Below are 21,797 nucleotides of genomic sequence, written 5' to 3' on the forward strand. Positions count from 1 at the left end.
AGATTGCCCTTAATCTGATCATTATCTGCCGTCTGACTTCTTGACACAGTAATCTAGAAAGTCGCAAACGTAAAAGAAAGAAAACATGGTCCAACAGTGTAGAACTGCTTTCTATGATCAAATACGTGGCAGAAAATAGCCGATAGAGGTGTTAAACTACACAGTGTTCTTGTGTTTGCTCCATCCTTCATTGTGATCCAGTGTTCAGTTTCACTACAATACATCACTGTAACGGTGATGCGGTTTGTTTGTGTGATTGATTATAAAGAAGGGATTGCGGTGCATAGAGTATTAGTCACACTGGCACAAGAAAGCCATTTAGTTTCATAATGTATGGGTGCATCGAAGTAAAACATAATAAGTCATATTCTTTTGGTGAATGAAGCTTATTCTTTGAGAAAACGTGACAGCTGACACATGTATCCCCATAAAACACCCACATAACAGACTTGTTCACTGTCAACATGTTTAATAGATTGATTTTAAACATTTAATTTGGTTGCAATATTGATTTGACATTTTCATAGAGATTTGGTGAATTGTGCTTCGGTAAAAGTGGCAATTATAAACAGCATTATTGAATATAAGCGAGGGTGATTCAATTCAGTCTTACGTTTCGAAGAGGTAACCCTGGAAAGATGCTCAGGAAACACTATGGACAGTCAAGATGAAAAGAATTGGAGAAATAGGCCAAGTGATCCATTTACATGGCAGCTTGAGCTTTTTGTGCCACTGAACATTACCCTCTGCCCCTGTCTTCTCTCTCAGCACCATTACTGTTCAGTCTCTCTCTCAGTGTCCAGGCAGCATGCCTTTCCTCTTCGGGCTGTCGTACCCAGCGAGAGCTGCTGCGTGGTGACAGCGTCTACTCAAGCTTGAAATCTGAGCCCATTATGTCAACAGATGTTACAGACAGAGAGGAGAGCAAGCGTGAGAGACGATATAAAGAGAGTGAGTAGAGGGAGAGATATACATGTATAAAACAAGTGATATTAAAGTTCATAAAAAGGAAACGAACATTGAGGAGCACTTAGTTTTATAGCCAATGAACAAACAATAGCCCAAAAATGAACAAATGTAGCAATGGTGCATAGAATTAACATCAAAAGTATTTTTTTTCTGAAACAGCAAAAGTTTTTTTTTTTTCTTTAAATTATATATTAAACAAATAGCAAATGTTTTTTGTGGAATAATTTGTTGCAACAGAAATCTAGATTAAACATTATTTTCCTTTCTTCCAATAAATTATAAAAACAAGAAAAGATCTGGGTGTAACTATGTTTTACTGACTACAATGGGCACTTCTCAAAATGCAAATAACACATGCCTGTAGCACTTCATAAAACAAACCAAGACAAATAGTGTTTTACAAACTATTTCAGTTCCAATTGGCAAAGATGAATCATGTGTGAAAGGAGAAAAACTGTTTAAAATAGCCTGTGTGTGTCTGCTATACAGTATTTCCAAGAACATGTACATCACTGGTACTCATTTCAACAATTTCTTAAGTATTAGCCTTCTGATCTCATAAACATACAGGCCGAATTGGTGGAGATGGAGCATAAAGAGAAATAAAAAGGCCAACACTCTATTCATTACACTCTCCTTGACAATAAATATTGGGGCCTTTCAATGGTCAAAAGTACAAAAGTGTTTCAGTTAAGTGTCAGAATACAGCCTCACAGAGGAAATGCTCTCGGTCAAACACAAACAGACGGATGTTGTCTACAAAACACCACAGCACACAGCACATATGAAGAAACAGTTTATCCAGAAATGAAACCGTGGAAAAAAAAAAGCTCTGGAGTTCAGTTTGCTCCACAACATTTTTTGTACAGAGAGCAAACAAGGGCATTTCTATTGGACCCTGGCACATGTTTTGTATAGGCTAAAGCGTGTGTCTTGTTTTTAATACATTGACAACAGTAAATATTCATGGCATGTGGCAGGTGGGTTTATCTCACACTGGCTGTTGGCCCCTGTCAGAAGTGCAACTTCACTGCTGTCTTTCAGTCATGGAAACTCCAGTGTCCCAAAAATAGTGCCAGACAGCAAGTACATGGGCTTTACTTTACGATTTCCTTTCTTCTCAACAAACTGGCTCCATCGCTCCATACAGGTTTTTTCCCTTTAAATGCTTTTTCTTCCTCTCTATATCTCTATTTCGTCATCTCCACTCCTCCCTCCTACGTGATCTTCAGCAGCAGCTCATAGGTGGCATTGATGATCCCCCAGGACAGGAGTGAACGGTGGTAGTTGAGGTGGGCCCCTCTGAAGAGCATGGCCACACTGCCACCCCTTTCTCTCCACACTGTTAGCAGCACCTGCCTGCAAGGCTGGAAGGCTCCACCGACCTGAGACTGAGCCCGGGACTTGACCACATTTAAAGGATAGAACATGATGCCAAGGAAAGCCCCCAGCAACCCTCCACACACAAAATCATTAACCATGTGACCTGCTCGGCTATTGACTTGCGGGAGCTGCTCCTTAATGGGCCCGCGCAGCCCGAAGAATAGCACATTGCTAGGGCCGTTACGGAGAAGTACGGGCACCAGGCCACGGTAGCACTCTCTGACGCCATACTCTGACAGAAGTGTCCGGAAGGTGTGGACCGTGTTGTTGAAGCGCCCGTGGTGCCGATGGTCTTGGAGAAGAGTCTGCACGCGCTCAAATGGCATCAGGACGGCCTCTGCGGTTCCTGCCAATGCTGCAGCAAAGCTTCGTGTGACAAGATCCGGCACACCGGTGCCACTGGCCCGGTCTAGTAAGACTCTCGAGAAGTCCTCGTACAGGCCAAACATGATGCCCACTGTAGTGCTCTTCTGGAGCAGCGGGGGCAGCAGGCCCCGGTAAAGATTCCTCAGCCCTTCCCTCTGGAGCTGCCGCACGGCCTCAGTGGCCAACACGCCATGTAGCTGCTGGCGGAACAGCACTTTCTGGATGGGGAAAGTCACCACGATGTTGGTAAAAGCTGCGACGGAGCCGCAGACATAGTGCTTCCCTGCAGTGCCCAGCGTGGAACTCAGAGCTCCAGCAGGCAGCAGGGAGCGGCCTCCTTTAGTCAGGGCAGACTGAGGCTGCTGTGTCCGGGCTGACTCAGAGTCCATGGTGCTAACAGCCATGGGAAGCTCAGTGCTCCACAGCCTGTTCCTCCAGCATCACATCAGCACTGCACACTTTTGTAAAATATATACCCTGTGAACGAGAGAGGAAATATCAGAGATGCCTATTAATCCTCATTATCTTTTTAAAGAAATGTGATGGCTTTTTTTGCCTTCATTTGATAGTATGACATTGAGGGGCCAATGAGAGCCCAAATCAAGACAACATAGCAATGGTTGAAAGTAAAGTTGAAAATATCACTAATGTTTTAATTAAAAATACATTTGGAAAACAATCACTTCTTTTTTTTTTTACTATTTTTTTTTTTTATATATGTATCAAGTATACACAATAATACAACAGAAACAATAAAATCAAAATACATATAATTAAATATAGCAAGTAATTTGTTAAATATCCAATATACTGTATATAAAACGGCAATCTATAAAACATGAATATAGTGCAATTTCTTTTACATATCTACCAACATGTGTGCTGATACAATATATTTGTGAAAATATAACATTATAATATGAGATAAATTGATTGGAGTCTAGATTAAATGGCCCGTACATGCTACGTGTTGCCTTAAACAGATTGAACTGTTACACCTCAGCCACCTGCCTTCAACTTGTACTGCCACTGATAAGAGTTATTACACAAGTAACTTAATAGATTGAGAAATGTCACTCAGCATAGCCATAGGGCAGGAGAGCACAACTATGAGCACCAGAAGACACTAGGTCCATTCATTTAATGCACATATTCAACAAAGCACCATATCCACCTTTATCATAAAAAAACTTTAATGTAGTTTTTAATTTCTTGAAGTATTGAAAAAGCTGGTGGCACAACCTACCACACACAATAGCAATAACAAATCTGCTCAAATGAGAGCAAGATCCTATCAAGAATGTAAATAAGAGTCTAAATACCTTTAGTACATTAAAACAAGTTGTCTAGGTGTTGAGGAAACAGTGGTGGCAAAGCTTTGAGGTCATTGGAGGTCACAACCAATATATCACCCCAGAAATCCTGACACACAAGCCCGCATGGCTACTGACCTCTGAGAGCCTAGTTATGTAATTTAAAAGTTCCCAGGTTTAACAGTTGTAGTACTTGAGGTCATTTAAGTTCAATGTTGTGAGACTTTACACAATTATACCGCCAGGACATGTCACAGGAAATTAATTAACTACACTGCATTTACCTGGAAGTTACTTTGCAGAACAAGTTTTTCTATGTCACATTCAAGTCAATCAAATAGTATTTTGCACTGCTACTAATTTTAATTCCTCAACAGCAACTACATGAACTTATTATGGTTTCTGCACTTTATTGTTGCATGTTTTAATGCAAGGCAGCAAGTATTTTCAAATTATGGATATCGTTTAAAAACAACCACATTATGATATAGGTACTTTAACTAAATCAACGCATTTGAGCAGAGGACAGCAACCCTGTTACGTAATTATTCGATCATTTTCCAGAAATATGATCTAAATAAATAATAATAATAATAATAATAACAAAATGAGTGCTAATGAACAGATTAACGTATTTGAGGTGATGTTATATTTTGTGTTTTATGGGATGGATAGCAACATTAACCTATATAATTCAGCTTCTGATTATTCTTGGTAGATTCCATATCCACAAATCAAAAAGGTCTGACTCCAAACAACCTGCTCTCATTGGTTTCTTGTTGAACTTGAGCAGTACGGCACCTTACTTGAAAATGTGAAAAACCCAAAAAGCTGTAAAGTCTCTCAATATTTTAAAGGAAGTACATTTTCTTGAACTCTGGAAAAGACTTCAAATGAATGGACATTGAACTCCTCTGGCATTAAGTTGTTTTTTGTGTTTGTTCTTGTATTTTATTTGTGCTGTTTCTTTGTATTCCAGGTTTAACAGTGCAGTACTTGAGGTTATTTAAGTTCAATGTTGTGAGACTTATACACAATCATACCTCCAGGACATTTCACAGGAAATTAATGAACTACACAGCATTTACTTTGCAGAACAAGTTTTTCTATGCAACATTCAAGTCAATCAAATAGTGTTGCACTGCTACAATTTCTCAACAGCAACTACATGAACTTATGATGGTTTCTGCACTTTAATGTCAAAAGTTTTAAACTTCCCTGTTTGCTGCCACCTTTTATTAAACCAGATAATGATCTTATATACTGCACTAGAGCTTTTACTCTTGTGTGTTATATTCTATTTTAGCTTTTATTTTTAGCTTGTTTTTATTTTCTAATCTTTAATGTTTGTATAACTGTTTTAATTATGTCTTAATGATCTTTGTCTTAATGTTCTTGCATGTTTATATAAAGCACTTTGAATTGCCCTGTTTGCTGAAATGTGCTCTACAAATAAAGCTGCCTTGCCTAATGTTGCTGTGTCATGTTTTAATGCAAGACAGCAAGTAGAAACAACCACATTATGATATAGATACTTTAACTATATCATTTCAGCAGAGGACATCAACCCAATTACGTAATTATTCGATCATTTTCCATAGATATGATCCAACTCCTCCAGGAAAACGCCCTCTGTGTTGCTTCCTGTGAACTGGCTTGTTGTCCTAGCATGATCTCTGTCAGAGGGCTGATACACACATAAAGGCCTCTATTGTCACATAACGTTTCCATCACAACAAGGACACGAAGCAACATTAGTTACTGTATGAATAGCTAGTTAAAACAACAACAACAACAACAACAAACCATCGACGGGTTAGCATGCTAAGCTAACTCAACAGCTAACCTTACACACCCAAACTACAGGGCTGTTTAACCAAAGCTAGCTCCACAGTGCTAGTGACTGGGGCCTCTTAAAGGCTCATAAAGCAGTCTTTACCTGCCCGTTTAACGCCGGACGCTGTCCTGTCGCTGGACAGGTGTGGTGTGCAGGTTTCAGCAGGGTAAACAGGCCACAGGCTGGAGGCTGTAGGTCGAGTCTGGAAGCAGGTGACCGCAGCGGTTCATCTTTAGCGCATGCGCACTAACTACACAACTGACAATATGTGGTTAGTAGTGATGTGTCGATCGGAAACGAGCCGGTTCAAAGAGCCGGCTCTTTTAAAGGGACTGTTTGTAACTTTTTACACGTATAAATCACCTCCTACGCTGTTCAGACAAGACTCCAACAGAAACTACATGGAAGCACCAAAACCTCAAAGTTATATCTAGTGAAGCCTGTGTTGCAAAACAGTGTTGGCGCCGGTCGTAGTACACGGGGGAGACTGAGCTTTGGTCTACAGGGCCGGAGTCTCTGCTGTACTCTGCTCCTCTGCCTGCCTTCGCTCACACACCGCGCTCGTTCTCGTTCCACCTCACGTTCATGTGCGCACACTACACACTGCAGAAGAGTTAGTTTAGCTCTGAGAATATCTAGTGAATGTACAGTGGATGTTTGTGCAGAAATAAATGCTGCAGCTCCTCCAGACTAACAAAGGTTTTCCGTGTCTTGTGAAGTGACGGGGCTCCGCAGCAAGTTATGTTATCATCTCCGACCGGGTGCCGGTGTCTTCCTCCGGGCGCGGTCGGGATGCTGAAGCAGGAACAGCCAACACTAGGATCAGCAGTGATTCATGGAGAGACCTCCGTCTGGTCAGCTAACATTACTGCCAAGCGGTTGAAATATAGAGTGATATTGAGGTTTTAACTAACGTGTGTCGCCTCAGATGTCTATGTAGAGCGAGCACAAGCGCAAGCCCGACACTGACTTTCGTTAACTTAACGGCCACAGGTGTCGCTGTTAACAAGCATTTCTGATTCTTACAAACAGTCCCTTTAATTAATTCAAGGCAGAATGATAGGACGATCTACTCCGCGCCGCGGGCACTCCATGCACAAACTGCGACTGAATGTTGTGTTGATGACGTCCAGCAGACAAGATGAGTGACAGTTCGGAAATGAAGCAGCATGTAAAATTATGGTCTTCTGGAAATTATAAGGTTTAGTATAATTATATTGAATAATTTAAGTGATATATGTGAACACATACTAATCGTAGGTAAAAAAAAAAAAAAAACAGCGCTAAATTTGGCTGATTTATAAAAGGCAGAAGTGGTAAAATGAAGAGCCGTTTAAGAGCCGAAAGAGCCGGCTCTTCTTGGTGAGCTGAGCCAAATGATCTGGCTCACTAAAAAGAAACGGACTTCCCATCACTAGTGGTTATGTTGCTACAAACTGACTTCAGAAGATGATTTCACCTTTTACACTGAAGTTAATGGTGTTATACGATGTTAATAGTGCGTAGTTTGGGTTGGCGAATCATCCCAGATGGCTTCGACGCCATGGATGTATTAAAAAAACAATAAAATGCGAAAAACGGAACTATTTTTTCGCCTTGTTTTCTGTTCGTCGTAAACCAGGATGTACTTGCGACATTTTATTTTACGACAGCGCTGTGACGTCATTATCGTAACGCTGTGTGTCGCTCGGTGTCGGTATAGAAACGGTTTGACTGGTGATTTATAAAACAGCTTTTAGTTGATCTCCTTTTTCTTGATATTCATGTTTTAAACATATATAATGAGATGATTGAATAACAGAGCATGGTCTGGTGAAACAACTGTAGCCTTCAGCACTTAATGTAAAACATGTCGGCTCAAAAAGACTGTGAGTTTCTGGTGAAGAGAGCCCGAGAGCTGGTCTCTGATGACCCCTGTGCAGCTAAAGCCTGGCTCATCACAGCCAGGACTCTGTACCCTGCAGACTTCAACATACAGGTACACATTAAGGGTTTCTCTCTGCAGCTTATAGTCAAACCACCCAGGATGCATTCCTCTAAATGTGTCAGTGAAGCAGCATTGTTTGAAACATGTGGATCTGTTATGAGCCCATTGTTATTTAATCTGGTTGACATTGTTTTCACAGTATGAGATGTACATCATTGAACGCAATGCAGAGAGGACAGCCTCTGCAGGGAGACTGCTGTATGACATGTGAGTACTATCTCTGTAGTACTACCACATCAGATCTGCTCTACAGAGTCTTTCAAAGCACAGCTCAAGACACACCTCTTTTCTTTGGCTTTTGAATGTACTTGAATTGTGATTACTAATGCTCATTATAACAGTGTTTTACTCATGGATTTTGATCTTGGTCTCTGTCTGTGGATGTGTGTGATTTTGTTGTCTGCTCTGTTGACCTGTTTTTATTCTGCCTATGTCTGTAAAGCACTTTGGTCAGCTCATGTTGGTTTAAATGTGCTATAGAAATAAATTTGACTTGACTTGACTAGTCAGGGAATGAAATTAGCACCTGCCACCTGCCACATACAGGGTAAATGTTGGCTGTGGCAGGTAAAACTTTCAGGTCACCTGCCACCATGGCAGATTTTCCTTATATTAAGAAATATTAGTTTTAAAAAGAAATTCCTAAATTGAAAATAGTCAGGGATTAAGGTTACATGATCCATATTTCTACTGTCTGTTACCACTGACTCAGTGTTCACTAGGGGTGGACGAAAAATATTGAGTATTGCAATATTGTGTTTTGTGATACTGTATTAATTCTCACAAATGCAAAGATTAACTCGGGAAATAATTTAATTTATTTGCAAAGATATGCAAATGCAGATCCTACTATTCTGATTGCATAAAAAAAGTTATTTTTTTATGCTCAGATTTGATGCATATAGCAGTGTTATTTATACTAAGATAAAAAGAAAATCCCAATATATCGCCTTACTTACAGTATCGCAATATATTGCATCGTAACTCCTGTATCGTGTTACGTATCTTATCGCCAGATTCTTGCCAATGCACAGCCCTAGTGTCTACGATTCTAAAGCGTTCTATATAGACTTCAGAAGTGGCAGACTAAACAATTGTGTGGCTAGTAGAAATGTTCAGTGACCTGCCACAGTGGCACGTGAAGAAAAAACTTAATTTTAGACCCTGTCTGTAGTGTTGATGTCAAGTGCAGAGTCTGAGCTAACAGTTGCTAATGATTTTGCCTATTCTTTAGGTTTATAAACTTTCCAGATCAGCCCATTGTTTGGCGAGAGATCAGCGTCATCACAGCTGCACTGCGTAGTGACTCTCAGGACAAACATGCACAGTTTCTACGAGGTGAGAGGAGTTTAATTGTGTGACAATGAAGTGTGAGGAACAGTGTTTGTTTTTGAAATCTGAAGAGTGTCTACATTTCTATATGTGTGTTTGTTTCCCCCAGGGCTTTTTGAGACACTGCCCGGTCGTGTGCAGTGTGAGATGCTACTGAAAGCCACAGAGCAGTGTTTCAACACTTTGGAGAAGGCAGAGATGCTGCTCCTTCTTCTTAAGCGCTTTCCAGAGTCTGTGGTCCAACATGGAGTACGTAATAATTACATTACACTAGTTGACATTTGAAACCTAGACTAAATGGCACTAAAGCAGTCACTGCTAACCTTCTGCTGTATGTTTAGGTCAATCTAGGAGAAAGTTTGTTGGAGGCGGAGGCGTCAGAGAATGTGGAGACTCCTGTCAACTGCTTCAGAAAGCTTTTTGGTGAGTGAAAGACTCACATTAACGCTTGCTTTTCATAAAAAAAAAACTTGCTATATAACTTTCACACTAATTCTTTCTTATCGTTACAGTGTGTGATGTCCTTCCGTTGGTCATAAACAACATGGACATGCGCTTGCCGGCCAGCCTGATGCAGAAGTACATGCTGAAAGCAGCTGAATTCTACATCGGCTATGTAACCCGTGGACCTTCACCTGATGTACAGATACAGGGTAAAGCGGCACTCTGTTGATGTTGCTCTTTCCTTTTCTCTTAGTGCTAACCCAGTGTGAGACTTTAAACCCTCAAGATGAAGTACGGTCTATCTACATATTTTTGTGTACTCACTGCCTGCTTTACATTGTTTTTCTCTTCCTTTTGCTCTTTGTTTCAGGCGCTCAAGAAGGTGGATCTCTGAAGTCTCCCACTGTGTCCCGCGGCTCCCAGCGATACGTGATTGACGGCCTGTCGGAAAAGTCGTCAGTGGTAGCAGAACCTTGGGAGAGGCTATTGGATATCCTCGGTGTGGTCGGAGCACGCTGCGAGTGGCAGGGAGACATGGGACAGAGGTAGGTAATCTACTTGTGTGCATGTCAATCAGCCGGTACTGTGTTTCATGGTTGTTTTGTATTCAGGTGACTCTTGTAACACACAATCCTTTATTAGGAACAACCAGTTTAAATGAATGCAGTCTAGTACAACAGCCTTGCAATAAATCCTTCATGAAGGCCAAGGGCGGTGTTGATTCAACTTTATGGTCATTTTGGAGCCTGTAGTTTTGCAGTGCTGTTGAATTGTGCTACATTATAGAGAGAGGTGTCTCTATTGGCACTGAATAGATTTTGCTGTCAGCCCATATAAGAGGCGCCCCACAGTAGTCAGAGTAGATCATAATGAAATGTTGCTGCAAGGCAGCACATTATGTTTTCAGTACAATACATACAAAAAATATTGATATAAATAGTAATGTAGGAATATTCAATTGTGCAAATTTGCTTGTACTACATATACATTACGTTATGTTACATAATAGTCATCAATAAACATAGAATCTCAATATTAATTATATGTTAATGTGTGTGCAAATGATGGTTGCATCATGTGTTAAGAAGTCTGTAAACGTCAGAGGCATAGGGAAAGAGACTGTTTAGATCAGTTATATTCCAGTTGAATACTTCCAGATGTTATATACAGATACATGTTTTTAAAGGGGGTGTTTCTTATTTTGTGTGTGTACCTTTATGCTCTAGGAGTTATGTGGACATGCTGCAGAGAGTGAAGGAGCTGTGTCGCTACCTGCCTGGTCTGGAAGGAGACACGAGGTCCCGCTGCTGCAGCCAAGTGGTCATCTGTGCTGCGCTCGTCCTCTTCCGCAGCGCCTTCCTCTACGTCTCATCTGTGCAGCCTGCACTGTTCCAGGGTCAGCCTCTCTCTTTGTTTGTTCATCTCGCTCTAAGTTCTTCAGGATGTGCAATCTCTATTGTCTTTTCAATGAAAGGTATAAAGATCAAATGACGGGTTTATGTTTGGCAGGTGTGAATGCGTTGAGCTCGGGGCCGTGGATCCTTGTCGAGGATTTGAGCTCGGTGTATAATGATGTGGAGATGGAAAGAGGAGCATTGAAACACGCACATAAGAAACGCAAACTGGCGGATGGCAGAGAGAAGACGATGGTGAGGACAGATCAGAAATCATTTAGATGTTTCTAGCCAAGAAAGACATTGCAAGGTTGTTGTGTATGTGTTTCTTAAGTAGGTGACTATAGTTTTTCGTTGTATCTGCTTTTGTTTATTACACCGTGTGTGTGCGCGTCATTGTAGAGCTCAGATGACGAGGAAGGGTTGGGAAAAGGTCGCGGTCGACACATTTTGGTGAACAAGACTGAGATGCCCAGCTGGTCAGAGACTCTGGAGAGCTTCCGCACAGCGAGGGAGAGCTGGGACCTTCTTCACTCCCACGACGGCCTGGAAACTGGTGAACACCTCTTCTGTTCATATGTGTTTTTGTTTTACCCACCCAGACACACAAGATCATAAATTGGGAACCACAACAGCTGCAGATGTATTGTTATGGCTTGTATTTTTTTGATTTGTTTATTTGAAGTCCTGCATCATATGGGCTTACAAGACACAAAAAAATCCGCATTAAAGAGCCAAAACATGATATTACCTTCAGACAACCAAAACAAATCAGAGTTTTTGTCACTGTACATGGGGCAATAAAACACGACATGAAATTAATTCTCAACAAAAACTTCATACAACCGTCTTTAATTCTCTTTAAGGAGGGATATAGAGAAAAAAAAGTCTTAATCATTTGTTTTTTGTAACATTTTAACAGAGTTCAAGAAGATCTGTGCCTCTTGGAAGACGGACAGCTGGCTGTGGTTCAGAATATTCCTCTCCGACACGATCATATACCAGGCAAGAAACAGTTATGATGATTTATGATTTTTTTTTATTTGCTTGTGACAAAGACACCGCTGCCCTTTTATCGGATGTTTGTATTTTATCAGTTTGTACTTTATTGTGTGTGTCTGTGAGGAAATGTACTAATTGGAGGAGCAGCACAGAACGAGATATAGCAATACATATGTCTTAAATAATGGGACAAATAGAGGTTATTAAACATAATACAGCTGATGACAACAAGCGGATTAAACTGAGGGGAAATTTTAATGGAATTAATACAATATCTAGTTTTCCTAATTGGGAGATATTTATAAATAATATATCTTTCCATGTGCCTCATGAGCTGTCTGTGACTATATGCTGACTGTGTGACTGTGTGTGTCTCCAGGGACAGTACCGTAAGGCCCTCTCTAGCCTGCACCAGATGGCTGCAGTGCAGCAGCCTCAGCCTGGCCAGCAGAGCCCCTCAGGTCAGGCCAGTCTGGAGCACCACAGGGCTCTCATCCAGCAGGCGTCCTGCCACTACGCACTGGGAGAGTACAGGGTACACACACACAAACAACAATAACACTCTTCTCTATCGGGTTGCTGAATGCACACCTGGCTCAAATATATTGTGTTATACTATTGTATTGAGCAGTAATTGTTGTACCTTTTGAAATGGATTTACAGTCTCTGTTATTTAATGACACTTCTACAGATATCTGTTGTTTTAATCTTATTATATTGATGTCTATATGCATATAAGAAGTTGTTTTGCTTTCAACATATAATAACTTCTGCTGAAGTTGGAGCTATTTAAAAAAACAAAACATAATGCTATTTGGGCCTTGCTCCAAAAATGAATCTATAACATCAACTGACCTGCAGGTGGCGTCATAGTTGAGGTCAATATTAGAAGCACACAGCTGCAGCTGCCGAGTTCAGATTTCAGAGATTATGTTCAGACGTACATTTATCAATTTAACCATTCCTACTAACTGATATGTGATTAGTTTGCCCCAAAGCTTCTTCATTTATCAAACATTTTGAACAAACAAAGCTTTATTATGTATCATTATTTGACATACATACATAAATTATCTATAAACTTTCCCAGATGTAAAAACTTGTCACCAATTATTTTCGGATTAGGTTTTGGCCTGGCAAAAATATTTCTAGAATACACGGACAACATGTGATTACAACAGGATTTAGAGTACAAAAGACAGAATAAATGCAGACAATTTATTTTAATGAATTTTTGTACAAAATGTTATTAATATCCCTGCCCTGTTTAGACACGTGATGCATGTATTGTACTGTATGTGTTAATCAGATGGCCTGCGAGAAGCTGCTTGATGTCGTCGGTGGGCTGTTGTCCCCGAGCCTAGAACCAACAAAGAGCCCAGATGATCAGGGTAGAGGCAAGCCCAAAATGAGGAAAGGTAAACACTTCCTGCTTTTGTAAAACAATGTTCAGTCACTGGTTCTGATCTATGAATAGATTGTTAATGTGTTATTTAAAATTGACATCTATATACCTTTTGTACCTGGTTGATACAGAAATCCTATGTGACAGAGAAATATGTAACGTGATTACATCCGAACACTATGCAGTGAATTATTTTATTTTTGTCATATCTAGGTAATGACCTGAGATTGCTTCCCTGCACCAGCAAAGCTATGTTACCTTTCTGTCTCCAGCTGATGTTAGCCTGCTTCAAGGTACTTCAGCTAATCAAGTCTGTGTAAATGCATGATTTTTAGAGGTTGGAGTCCATTATTTTTATTGTTGGACTGTGACTATTTGTGTTGATTAAGCCTCATAGCCACCTTTCTCTTTTTCCTTACGTCGTGCAATCAGCTCCGTGCCTTCACAGACGGTCGTGACGACCTGTCCCTCGGTCACGTGGTGGTGCTCCTGCAGCACGACTGGCCACAGGGCGAGATGCTGTTTTTAAAGGCAGTGGATAAGATCTGCCAGCAAGGCAGTTTCCAATATGAGAATTTCTTCAACTATGTCACCAGTATCCTTTTTTATGTAACTACTCACACAAGCCTGAAATGAATGAATTACCAAATAATATATATAGACCAATTACTTTGTGGTTACTTTGTGTGTGTTCTCTTATCCTGGATGTTAGTTTCCTTATGATATTTGTCAGACATTGACATGCTGGAGGAGTTTGCATACCTGCGTACTCCAGAAGGTGGGAGGATTCAACTGGAGCTGCTGCCCAATCAGGGAATGCTGATCAAGTAAGCGCCTCCCTTTCAGAAACTGTTTTCAGTTTGCATCGTGACTCTGCACACTCCCGTTCTGTTGCTGTTTTTAAAGAGAACAGTGATATTGATTGATGATCTTAAGTAGACATGGCCTGTTTGGGAAAAAATGTACTTTGAACTGAAAATGCTGTTAACGGAGCGGGCGTTAGAAAGAGAAGGGGTTTATGGTTAAAAATAACGCTTCGCTGTCAAACTCCTTCGTTCTTTGCTGTAGAAGTTAAGACACTTGAATGCACCCTCACTGACTGAGAGTTGTTGAATCCCTCAGGAACCCTAGTCCCGCCCTGGGGCTGGAGTTAAATACCCTTCTGCTACAAGGGGTGCAGACGATGGACAGGTACCCCAGGCCCCTCCTCCCACAGTCCCATACCTCCCCTCCCCCCTACACCAGCCACCCTTCCTTCATTCCCAACTTCAAGGCTTGTCATCCCCCCAGTTTTGATTTGGGCCTGTCATTTTACATCAAGAATTAGTTTGATTTGCTGTCGGCGTTTGTTTATTTGAGCCATTGCTCGTCTTTCTGTGGTCATCAGTGTTGTTGTTGTTGTTGTTGTTGTTATTTGAGGATAATGTTGGTCTTGTCGTGCAGTCAATTTAGTTTTTTGCCTTTTCATAACACTTGATCTCATTTCATTTGTGAACATGTTTTATGTGTTTTTTTTATTTTCGATGATGACATATTAAGGAAAAAGTAACATGCTGTTTCCATGATTTGATCTTGCATAGATCTCAGTCTCAAATCCTTTCATAATAATACATCTCTGACCATATGTACGTTTGTTTATTTTTCTTTATCTTTGTATTTTTTTCAGACACCACACGGTGACTCGTGGAATCACCAAAGGAGTGAAGGAAGATTTCCGTCTGGCCATGGAGAGGCAGGTGTCGCGTTGTGCAGAGAACCTATACACTGTACTTCACCGTTTCTGCATCAACGAGAAAATCATGATCATCCAGTCTCTTCCTTGACACCCGGCCACCTGGCCTTTTGAACCTTTTCATAGTTGACATTCCAGGCACAGTTTTAATGCACCTGGACTGACTTTATGAGCCCAAACACAGGACACATTTCTTGCTCTCTTGTCTTTATCATCCGTCACTGAACGCTTAAGAAAAGAATGCGTCTCCTTGCCTTAAAGTGGATCTCTCTTCTCAGAGAGTTGGAGTAAATATACAGTCAATGCTCATGCTGTTTTCATAGTATGTGTGTAGTTCTTCTTCTCAACATGTGCTCAACCACATTTGAAGTGGTTTAATCATATTGTGACATTTTGTGGGAGTCAGTATTGACAAAAGAATGAAGTGCATTTTTTGATATTCTTGGGTAAAGTTTATTGTTTTTGTTACAAACTTGAAGTGTTACTTTATATAAATGTTTCCATTAAATGTCCTCTGAATGGTTTAAAGAAGTTGCCATATGATTTATAGCTTACAAGAAGTCAGTTTATCTTCAGCGCATAGTACAATATTGAAAATTAGACACTATAGCTCCAGAGCGTATGCTCATGTGTTAAAGAAAGAATACTAGAAAATGTACACACTTCTCTTTTGCTCCAGAGAACCCACGTTTTTACTCCTACCATGTTCCCTCTTTCAAAAGGCCCAATCCCAATGTCCACACTCACAGACTTTAAAGGTGCATTCCCGCAAAGTCTGTGAGGGTTTAGGGCTGTCCCACAGTCAAATCATCAAGTTCTTGGGGGCTCTCTCGCAGACATTTGGAGCCCTTTATGAACACTTTCCGTAAGTCTGCATTTCTTTGCCTGAGGGAATTACCCACAACTCATAGCATTGTTAAACACATGGTTACCAGAGGAAGCCCCGTGGCGTTAAAAAAAATAGGTAAACAAAGAGGACGGCACATGGGTGTTCAGCCAGGCCTATTTAAGTTCAAAAACATTAACATTAAGGATTTAAGATGGGACATAAAAAAACACATGAAATCAGATTAATATAAGCATTAGACTATATTACACAGCTGCTTAATGAAATTTGACGAAAACAAGTAAATTGATTTTTTTGACAGTTCAGGCAGTAAAAAATACAAAAACCCACAATTGGCGTCGGTGATATATCACCGCAAAGAGCTGTCCCATTCATATTTATATCATTTCAAGCCCTTGCAGCTTCTCACACTTAACCATGTACTAGGTGACATCAGTCAAGCCCCTGAGGGTTCAGGGTTTAAGGCCTTAGGGGGAACATTGGGATTGGGCCAGACTCTCACTTCCATCCCATTCCCACTTCCTCTTCCCACTTCCTCTTTCTTTTCAAGTCTGCCTCCCACAGTCACTCCTCCAGTTCTATCACTGGCTCCGGCAGGTCCGCCTGTAGGGCAGCTCTGAGATTCGCCCAGAACAGCCTGTGCTTAGCCCTGTCCCGAGGCCACTCCAAGTATGTGTGCCGGCCCATCATGGACTTCAGCTGGTAGTACTTGGATGGGATCAGGTATTGAGGCAGAGGCTCGAGCAGCACCAGCACAACGCTATCTGTGCCCCAACCAAGGCGTTGGTGGGTGGCGAAGTACAGCTCGTAATGGCACCACTCGCTCTTGACGAAGTGACCGGAGAGCACAAACACGGAGCGTCGGCTTTTCTCCACACAGGCGATGATGTTCTCAATAATTGTCTTTCCCGGCACAAAGTTCTTCTCGTGACGACAGATTCGGAGCCCTCCTAAGGGGCCTTCAAGGTTGGGAAGGAGGGAATTCTGCACCCAGTCCGCGTCATGCTGGCTGTAGGACACAAAAGCATGAAACTCAACTCCCACCAGATCTTCAGGTCGAACTTGACGCATTCTGGCGCGATGTTTGGCTCTGGTCCACTGCCAGATCATGCCCATATACCAGGGAACGTCCAAACGATGGCACAGGGTCACAACTGCGATAATCACTACCACTGCTGGGCACAAGATGCTGGCGGCTAGAAGGCTGACATTACAGGAGACCAATGGGATGGAGATGTCTTTCAAGTTGGAGTGTCTTACAACCTCTGGATAGGTGCAGTAATAGTCTAATGGCCAGCTCAACAATTCAATTCCTGTGTGACTTTTCTTCTTTTCAGACTTGATGCCCAGACTTATGAATCCCCTCAGAGCGCAGGTGCAGACGAAGGGGTTGTGACTGACATCCAGGGTTTCCAGTTTGGGGCAGCTCTTCAGCTTGCTCACAGACGGCGCATGGAGGGAATTTGACTTGAGCAGAAGCTCATTCAGTATGGGGAAACCGTTACATACAGGCAGATCCCGCACCCTGTTGGCATTTAGATTCAGAGTTGAAAGGTTTACCAGTTTCAAGACGGATGACGGTATCACAGAAACCTGGTTGTTCTGGAGGTCCAGTGTTTGTGTTCCTTTTGGTAGACATTTAAAAACGGAGTCTGTCAGACCGTTAGACGCCATAGTCATGTTGGTGATGTTCGGTGGCCAGGTACATTCTCCGACACCATCGTAAACCAGGGAGTTGAGGCTGACGTCCAGATGTTGCAGGGACTTCATGTATTGCACACGTTTGCTCACCGTCTGGAGGCTCTTAAGATTGTTGCCAACCAGAGTCAAGTTCCTCACGTTATCCAGAGTCTCACATTCGACAAATCGTTGACCCTCCACTCTGGAGAACATGGAGTCAGAAAGAGCACAATAGGAGAAGTCCAGATAGTGGATAGGACTCTGAGACTTTGGGCATGTCATGTGTATGAGTGAACTCTCAACGATTGCTAAACTCTCCACCGGTATGTTGATAAAAAAGTTGTATACATCCTCCTGTGAAAAGAAGAAATCCATGACCCTTGCCCTTCTGGCTGTGAAGGACTTCATTCTAGTCGTCGGGGTCACCTTAGTGTCTTTATAAGGCAATTCGTGCAGGGCCACATCAGTGGCGGTCAGATGGGTGATGGATGTACGCAGAATCCCATTCACAAAGTAAGTCAAGTCGGCCCACTTCATTGATATGTTGGTGAGATAAAGATGAGATGTGAGGATTTCTACTCTCTCGCTCAACTGCTCACTCAGGTCTTTGTAGCCGCGTGTCAAATCCATGAACTCCACTTCAACAAAGAGTGACAGGGCGTCAGAAACCAGAAAACGGTTAATTACTTGATAACTAGTGAAGCCTAACTGAAGCCTTTGAGCATGAACATCGTTCAGGCTGCCTGCTGCATAATCAAGTTCATTCTCCAGGGAAAGGGTCAGTGTACGCAGTTTCACTTCAGCAATATTCTTGAAATCACCCGCACTGATGTTTTGTGCTCCAAGTGTCAATCTCTTCAGTTTTACCAGGGAGCTGAACTCACTCCCCAGTGTCATTGTGAGAAACCTGTTGCTGGCCAAATTCAGTACCAGCAGGTTCTCTGCGTGGAGCAGGTACCGCTGATCCGACAGGTTCCTCAGTCTGTTGTGCGACAGGTCCAGATCCTCCAGGAGCGGCGTGTCGAGGAACGTCCCCGGATCGATGTCCTCCAAACTATTCCACGAAACGTTGAGGATCCTCAGGAGAGAGGTGTTTCTGAAGTCTCCTCGGCGGAGATGCTGTATGTGGTTGCATGAGAGGTCGAGAAACTCAACCTTCTGTGGCAGGCCTCTTGGGACAGAGGAGAGGTTTTTGGATGAGAGGTCTACGTAGCCGTCAGGGAACGAAGCACTCAGCAGTCCCATCAACATGGCTGCTGCCAAGAGAGCTGCTGTCACAGGCCTCATTGTTTGCCTGCTGGATAAAAGTAAGGAAATAAACATGTATTTATTTATGAGGTACGTCGAGCTAAAATTAATGCAGTCCAGTAAAACAGTCCTACAATAAATCTTATATTGTTCCGTTTTTGTTGAAACGGTTTTAGAGAAGTGTGATTCAACTTTATGGTCAGTATGAAGGATTTCGTTGGTGCTGTTGAACTGTTTTGCATTACGCAAGGAGGTGTTTCTGTTATTTAGCCTACCCTCATAGTGGACTAAGTAATAGAAACAAATAGTAATGGACAAAATAGTCAGTGTAAAACTCTCTAAAACAGAATAAACAAAAACTGAACATTATGACCTTCATGAGGGTAGGATGTAATTTGTTTAGTTTTGTTCTAATTTGATCTGCAGAAACAGGAAGTCTTTGGTTTGAAAATAAATGATGTTTGTTCAGTCCTAAATTTAGGTTTACTTCTGCATCCCCATAACACATTTAAATACAGACAGTATTTTTTTTTAAATTCATAATCAGATAAATTAAATTAAATAATGAATTGAGCAAATGCATTAGAGTTTAATGCACATTTTAAATCATTATGTTTCTAAAGTTTTTTTTATGCTTTTCTAGACTCTTCATTTCTTCTGTCTGTGTGTTGACTTGTGTAATTGAATTATTCTGCTCTTTTGGCCACAGTGGCATCTCAATCTAAATAGAGCATGGTGGTAAAATAACATTTTAAACAAAGTTGACTCTAAATCCAATAAAATCCTAACACTATACATTAAATAGAAAAACAAGAGTGCACTAACCTGTGCTGGATGTTTCAGCAGAAGCACTGCAGCTTAATGTGTTGTTAATTTGTTGAGTTTTTAATTGATCGACATGTTGCCGTGCATCATATCTGAATACATTTCCAGTGGACAGTCTCAAAAAACAGCTCAGTCTTTAAGTATATAAAAAATATCTCAGTTGCCGGGGTCCGAAATTACTTAAATGCTGAAAAAGCGTGGAAAAAGCGCTCCAACAATCCAAAACAGAATTGATCAAAAGACAATCATCAGCTCTGTAGACTGCTGGCTGCTTCTCTTCTTCTCATTTGCCTTTCTGACACAACCTCTGCTAATGTTACAGTTAATAAAATCCTGACAGGATACAGACATTGAAATAAAAGCAACTACCACGCTTTTCTCTCGCACATCCTTTTTTCACTTCCCTTTTTAGTTACTGTAAAGTCTTTTTTCACTGGAGGGAACTACTATTTATTATGCTTCATGATAAGATATGTCAACATGTAGGGAGAGAATGTATTAAAGTCTACTCAGTTCTTCAAATTTAGATTTGAGTATCTTACTGTTTTTTTCATGCTCTTATTTGGCGGCCTGTGTTTGTAAAAGTTGTCGTTCCTCTGCCTTGGTTCTTAAATTAATCAAGCCACAAACATACCATCCTACAAACTATTGCCATATTCTATGCAATATGTCGTACTCTGTAAGGGTGTTGCATGAATGGCACATTTGCACTTCTCAGGTGTCTTCTCTTTAGTATCTTAGCGACCACACTGAGGTCAGTCTGGGTGGTAGACGACCATTTCAACTCGATTAACTTATCCCACTAATGCCTTAAAGCAAAGGGTGTCCTGGGCAACTACACTGTTTACTCTGCGCAGCTATAGACACTGCCTTTAATGAAGAAGGATGAGGAAGGGGCTCTTTGTTTTATTGTGATCTGGAGGCGTGTGTACAGGCAGATGGACACTCACACAAACACACACTTCCCAGCAATGTTTGTAGTCCAGCAGCACTGCTGTTTCCTCGGGTCACTGACTGTTACTCATACAGCGAGTGGAGCTAAATTGAATAAGGCGATATGAGCTGGTGTTGCTGTTCTCACCCTGGCATGGTTTGATCAAATCTTGGAAGATCATTGCGGACATGCGTAGCAGCTTCTGGCCATAAGACAACAGAGAACAGCTTGTTGTTGTTGTTGTTTTCAGTTTCAGGCTGCAGTACATTGCATTGTCCTTCCTTGTTTTTCGATAAATGTCCTTAATATGTGTTGAACATGTGAATTCATATTGGAAAAATGAAATCCATTAACTCATTTGTGAAACATGTTATGTTTCAGCGCTGAAATACTTAAAGGTGCTATTGATAACATTCTGCCCTTCCATTGCATTTACTTCACAACAAGTCGTTGCCAGGCACTGACCGTCAATTTCAGCCATTTATCTGTTTTTTCCACATTAATTCCCAATCATAATGATTTTTTTCTTTCAGGAAAAGCCATACTTTTATCCGGCACTTTTCTAAAGGCTCTGCAGATTTTTTTTTTTTTTTAAATATTTTATTATATAAAAATGTTATCAATAAGACCTTTAATATCTTTGAACATTTTATTTATAGTGGTTTTGAATACATAATAAAACAAGGCAGACAAGACATATTTAAACCAGGTAGACAAGTACAATAAAAAAAATAATGATATTTAAAAAAGTAAATAAGAAAATAAAATAAGTATAAAATAATAATAAATAAGTAAATAAATAATAATTATGAAAAACTTAGTTTAAGAAGGTAACGCATCTGTATGTGTTTGTTGGAAACAGAGACCACAATGTGAACTACTTCTTAGTTATGGAGCTAAGATCAGAGTACAAGCTAATTATTGACACAAGAACCTTTTTACAGCAATCAACAGCATGTTTAGAGCTGCATGTGTGTCCTCAGGAATATCCTCTTTAAGTGTTCCTCCTCTCTTTGAAATTGTCGTTTCATGATTTGGTGATATAATTGAAGGAGTGTTTTTTTGGAATTACAGGTGGAAATAATTCACCGGAAACTTC

The 21,797-nt window shown here is 41.0% G+C and overlaps 3 protein-coding genes across 5 annotated transcripts; 1 reads left to right on the forward strand and 2 right to left on the reverse strand.

Moving 5' to 3' along the window:
* Nucleotides 1-449: 449 nt before the first annotated feature.
* slc25a51b (solute carrier family 25 member 51b) lies at nt 450-6,148 on the reverse strand. The gene is made up of 2 exons (XM_037780557.1): nt 5,971-6,148; nt 450-3,195 (listed from the first exon to the last, which is right to left on the reverse strand). The coding sequence occupies exon 2, from the start codon at nt 3,120-3,122 to the stop codon at nt 2,187-2,189; it is 936 nt and encodes a 311-aa protein (XP_037636485.1). The 5' UTR covers nt 3,123-3,195; nt 5,971-6,148; the 3' UTR covers nt 450-2,186.
* A 1,148-nt stretch (nt 6,149-7,296) lies between these two features.
* ints10 (integrator complex subunit 10) lies at nt 7,297-15,688 on the forward strand. 2 transcript variants are annotated; one of them, XM_037780661.1, is made up of 18 exons: nt 7,297-7,846; nt 7,995-8,062; nt 9,090-9,193; nt 9,297-9,436; nt 9,529-9,610; nt 9,700-9,840; nt 10,002-10,176; nt 10,858-11,027; nt 11,141-11,280; nt 11,428-11,581; nt 11,948-12,030; nt 12,407-12,562; nt 13,337-13,445; nt 13,646-13,725; nt 13,865-14,027; nt 14,166-14,259; nt 14,555-14,623; nt 15,099-15,688. In XM_037780661.1, exons 1-18 carry the CDS (start codon nt 7,718-7,720, stop codon nt 15,253-15,255), a joined length of 2,214 nt encoding a protein of 737 aa, XP_037636589.1. In that variant the 5' UTR covers nt 7,297-7,717; the 3' UTR covers nt 15,256-15,688. The 2 variants fall into 2 exon arrangements, with proteins under 2 accessions (XP_037636589.1, XP_037636590.1); XM_037780662.1 differs by lacking the exon at nt 14,555-14,623 and having other exon boundaries at nt 7,300-7,846.
* A 50-nt stretch (nt 15,689-15,738) lies between these two features.
* Nucleotides 15,739-21,187, reverse strand: tlr1 (toll-like receptor 1). Of its 2 annotated transcripts, none has more exons than XM_037780659.1 (2): nt 19,949-21,187; nt 15,739-18,985 (listed from the first exon to the last, which is right to left on the reverse strand). In XM_037780659.1, coding segments are annotated over exons 1-2 (2,412 nt in total). In that variant the 5' UTR covers nt 19,951-21,187; the 3' UTR covers nt 15,739-16,575. The 2 variants fall into 2 exon arrangements, with proteins under 2 accessions (XP_037636587.1, XP_037636588.1); XM_037780660.1 differs by having other exon boundaries at nt 19,765-21,187.
* Between the last annotated feature and the right edge of the window lie 610 nt (nt 21,188-21,797).

Source organism: Sebastes umbrosus, chromosome 9 (assembly GCF_015220745.1).
Source record: "Sebastes umbrosus isolate fSebUmb1 chromosome 9, fSebUmb1.pri, whole genome shotgun sequence".
NCBI classification, from domain to species: domain Eukaryota; kingdom Metazoa; phylum Chordata; class Actinopteri; order Perciformes; family Sebastidae; genus Sebastes; species Sebastes umbrosus.

What these genes read in the sequence shown, in the direction of transcription:
- slc25a51b (XM_037780557.1), bottom strand. Translation starts at nt 3,122, where the DNA reads ATGGCTGTTAGCACCATGGACTCTGAGTCAGCCCGGACACAGCAGCCT.
- ints10 (XM_037780661.1), top strand. Translation starts at nt 7,718, where the DNA reads ATGTCGGCTCAAAAAGACTGTGAGTTTCTGGTGAAGAGAGCCCGAGAG. An exon ending in AGTCTGTGGTCCAACATGGA is followed by an intron (nt 9,437 to 9,528) that starts GTACGTAATAAT and finishes CTGTATGTTTAG; the next exon opens with GTCAATCTAGGAGAAAGTTT. An exon ending in AATCAGGGAATGCTGATCAA is followed by an intron (nt 14,260 to 14,554) that starts GTAAGCGCCTCC and finishes TGAATCCCTCAG; the next exon opens with GAACCCTAGTCCCGCCCTGG.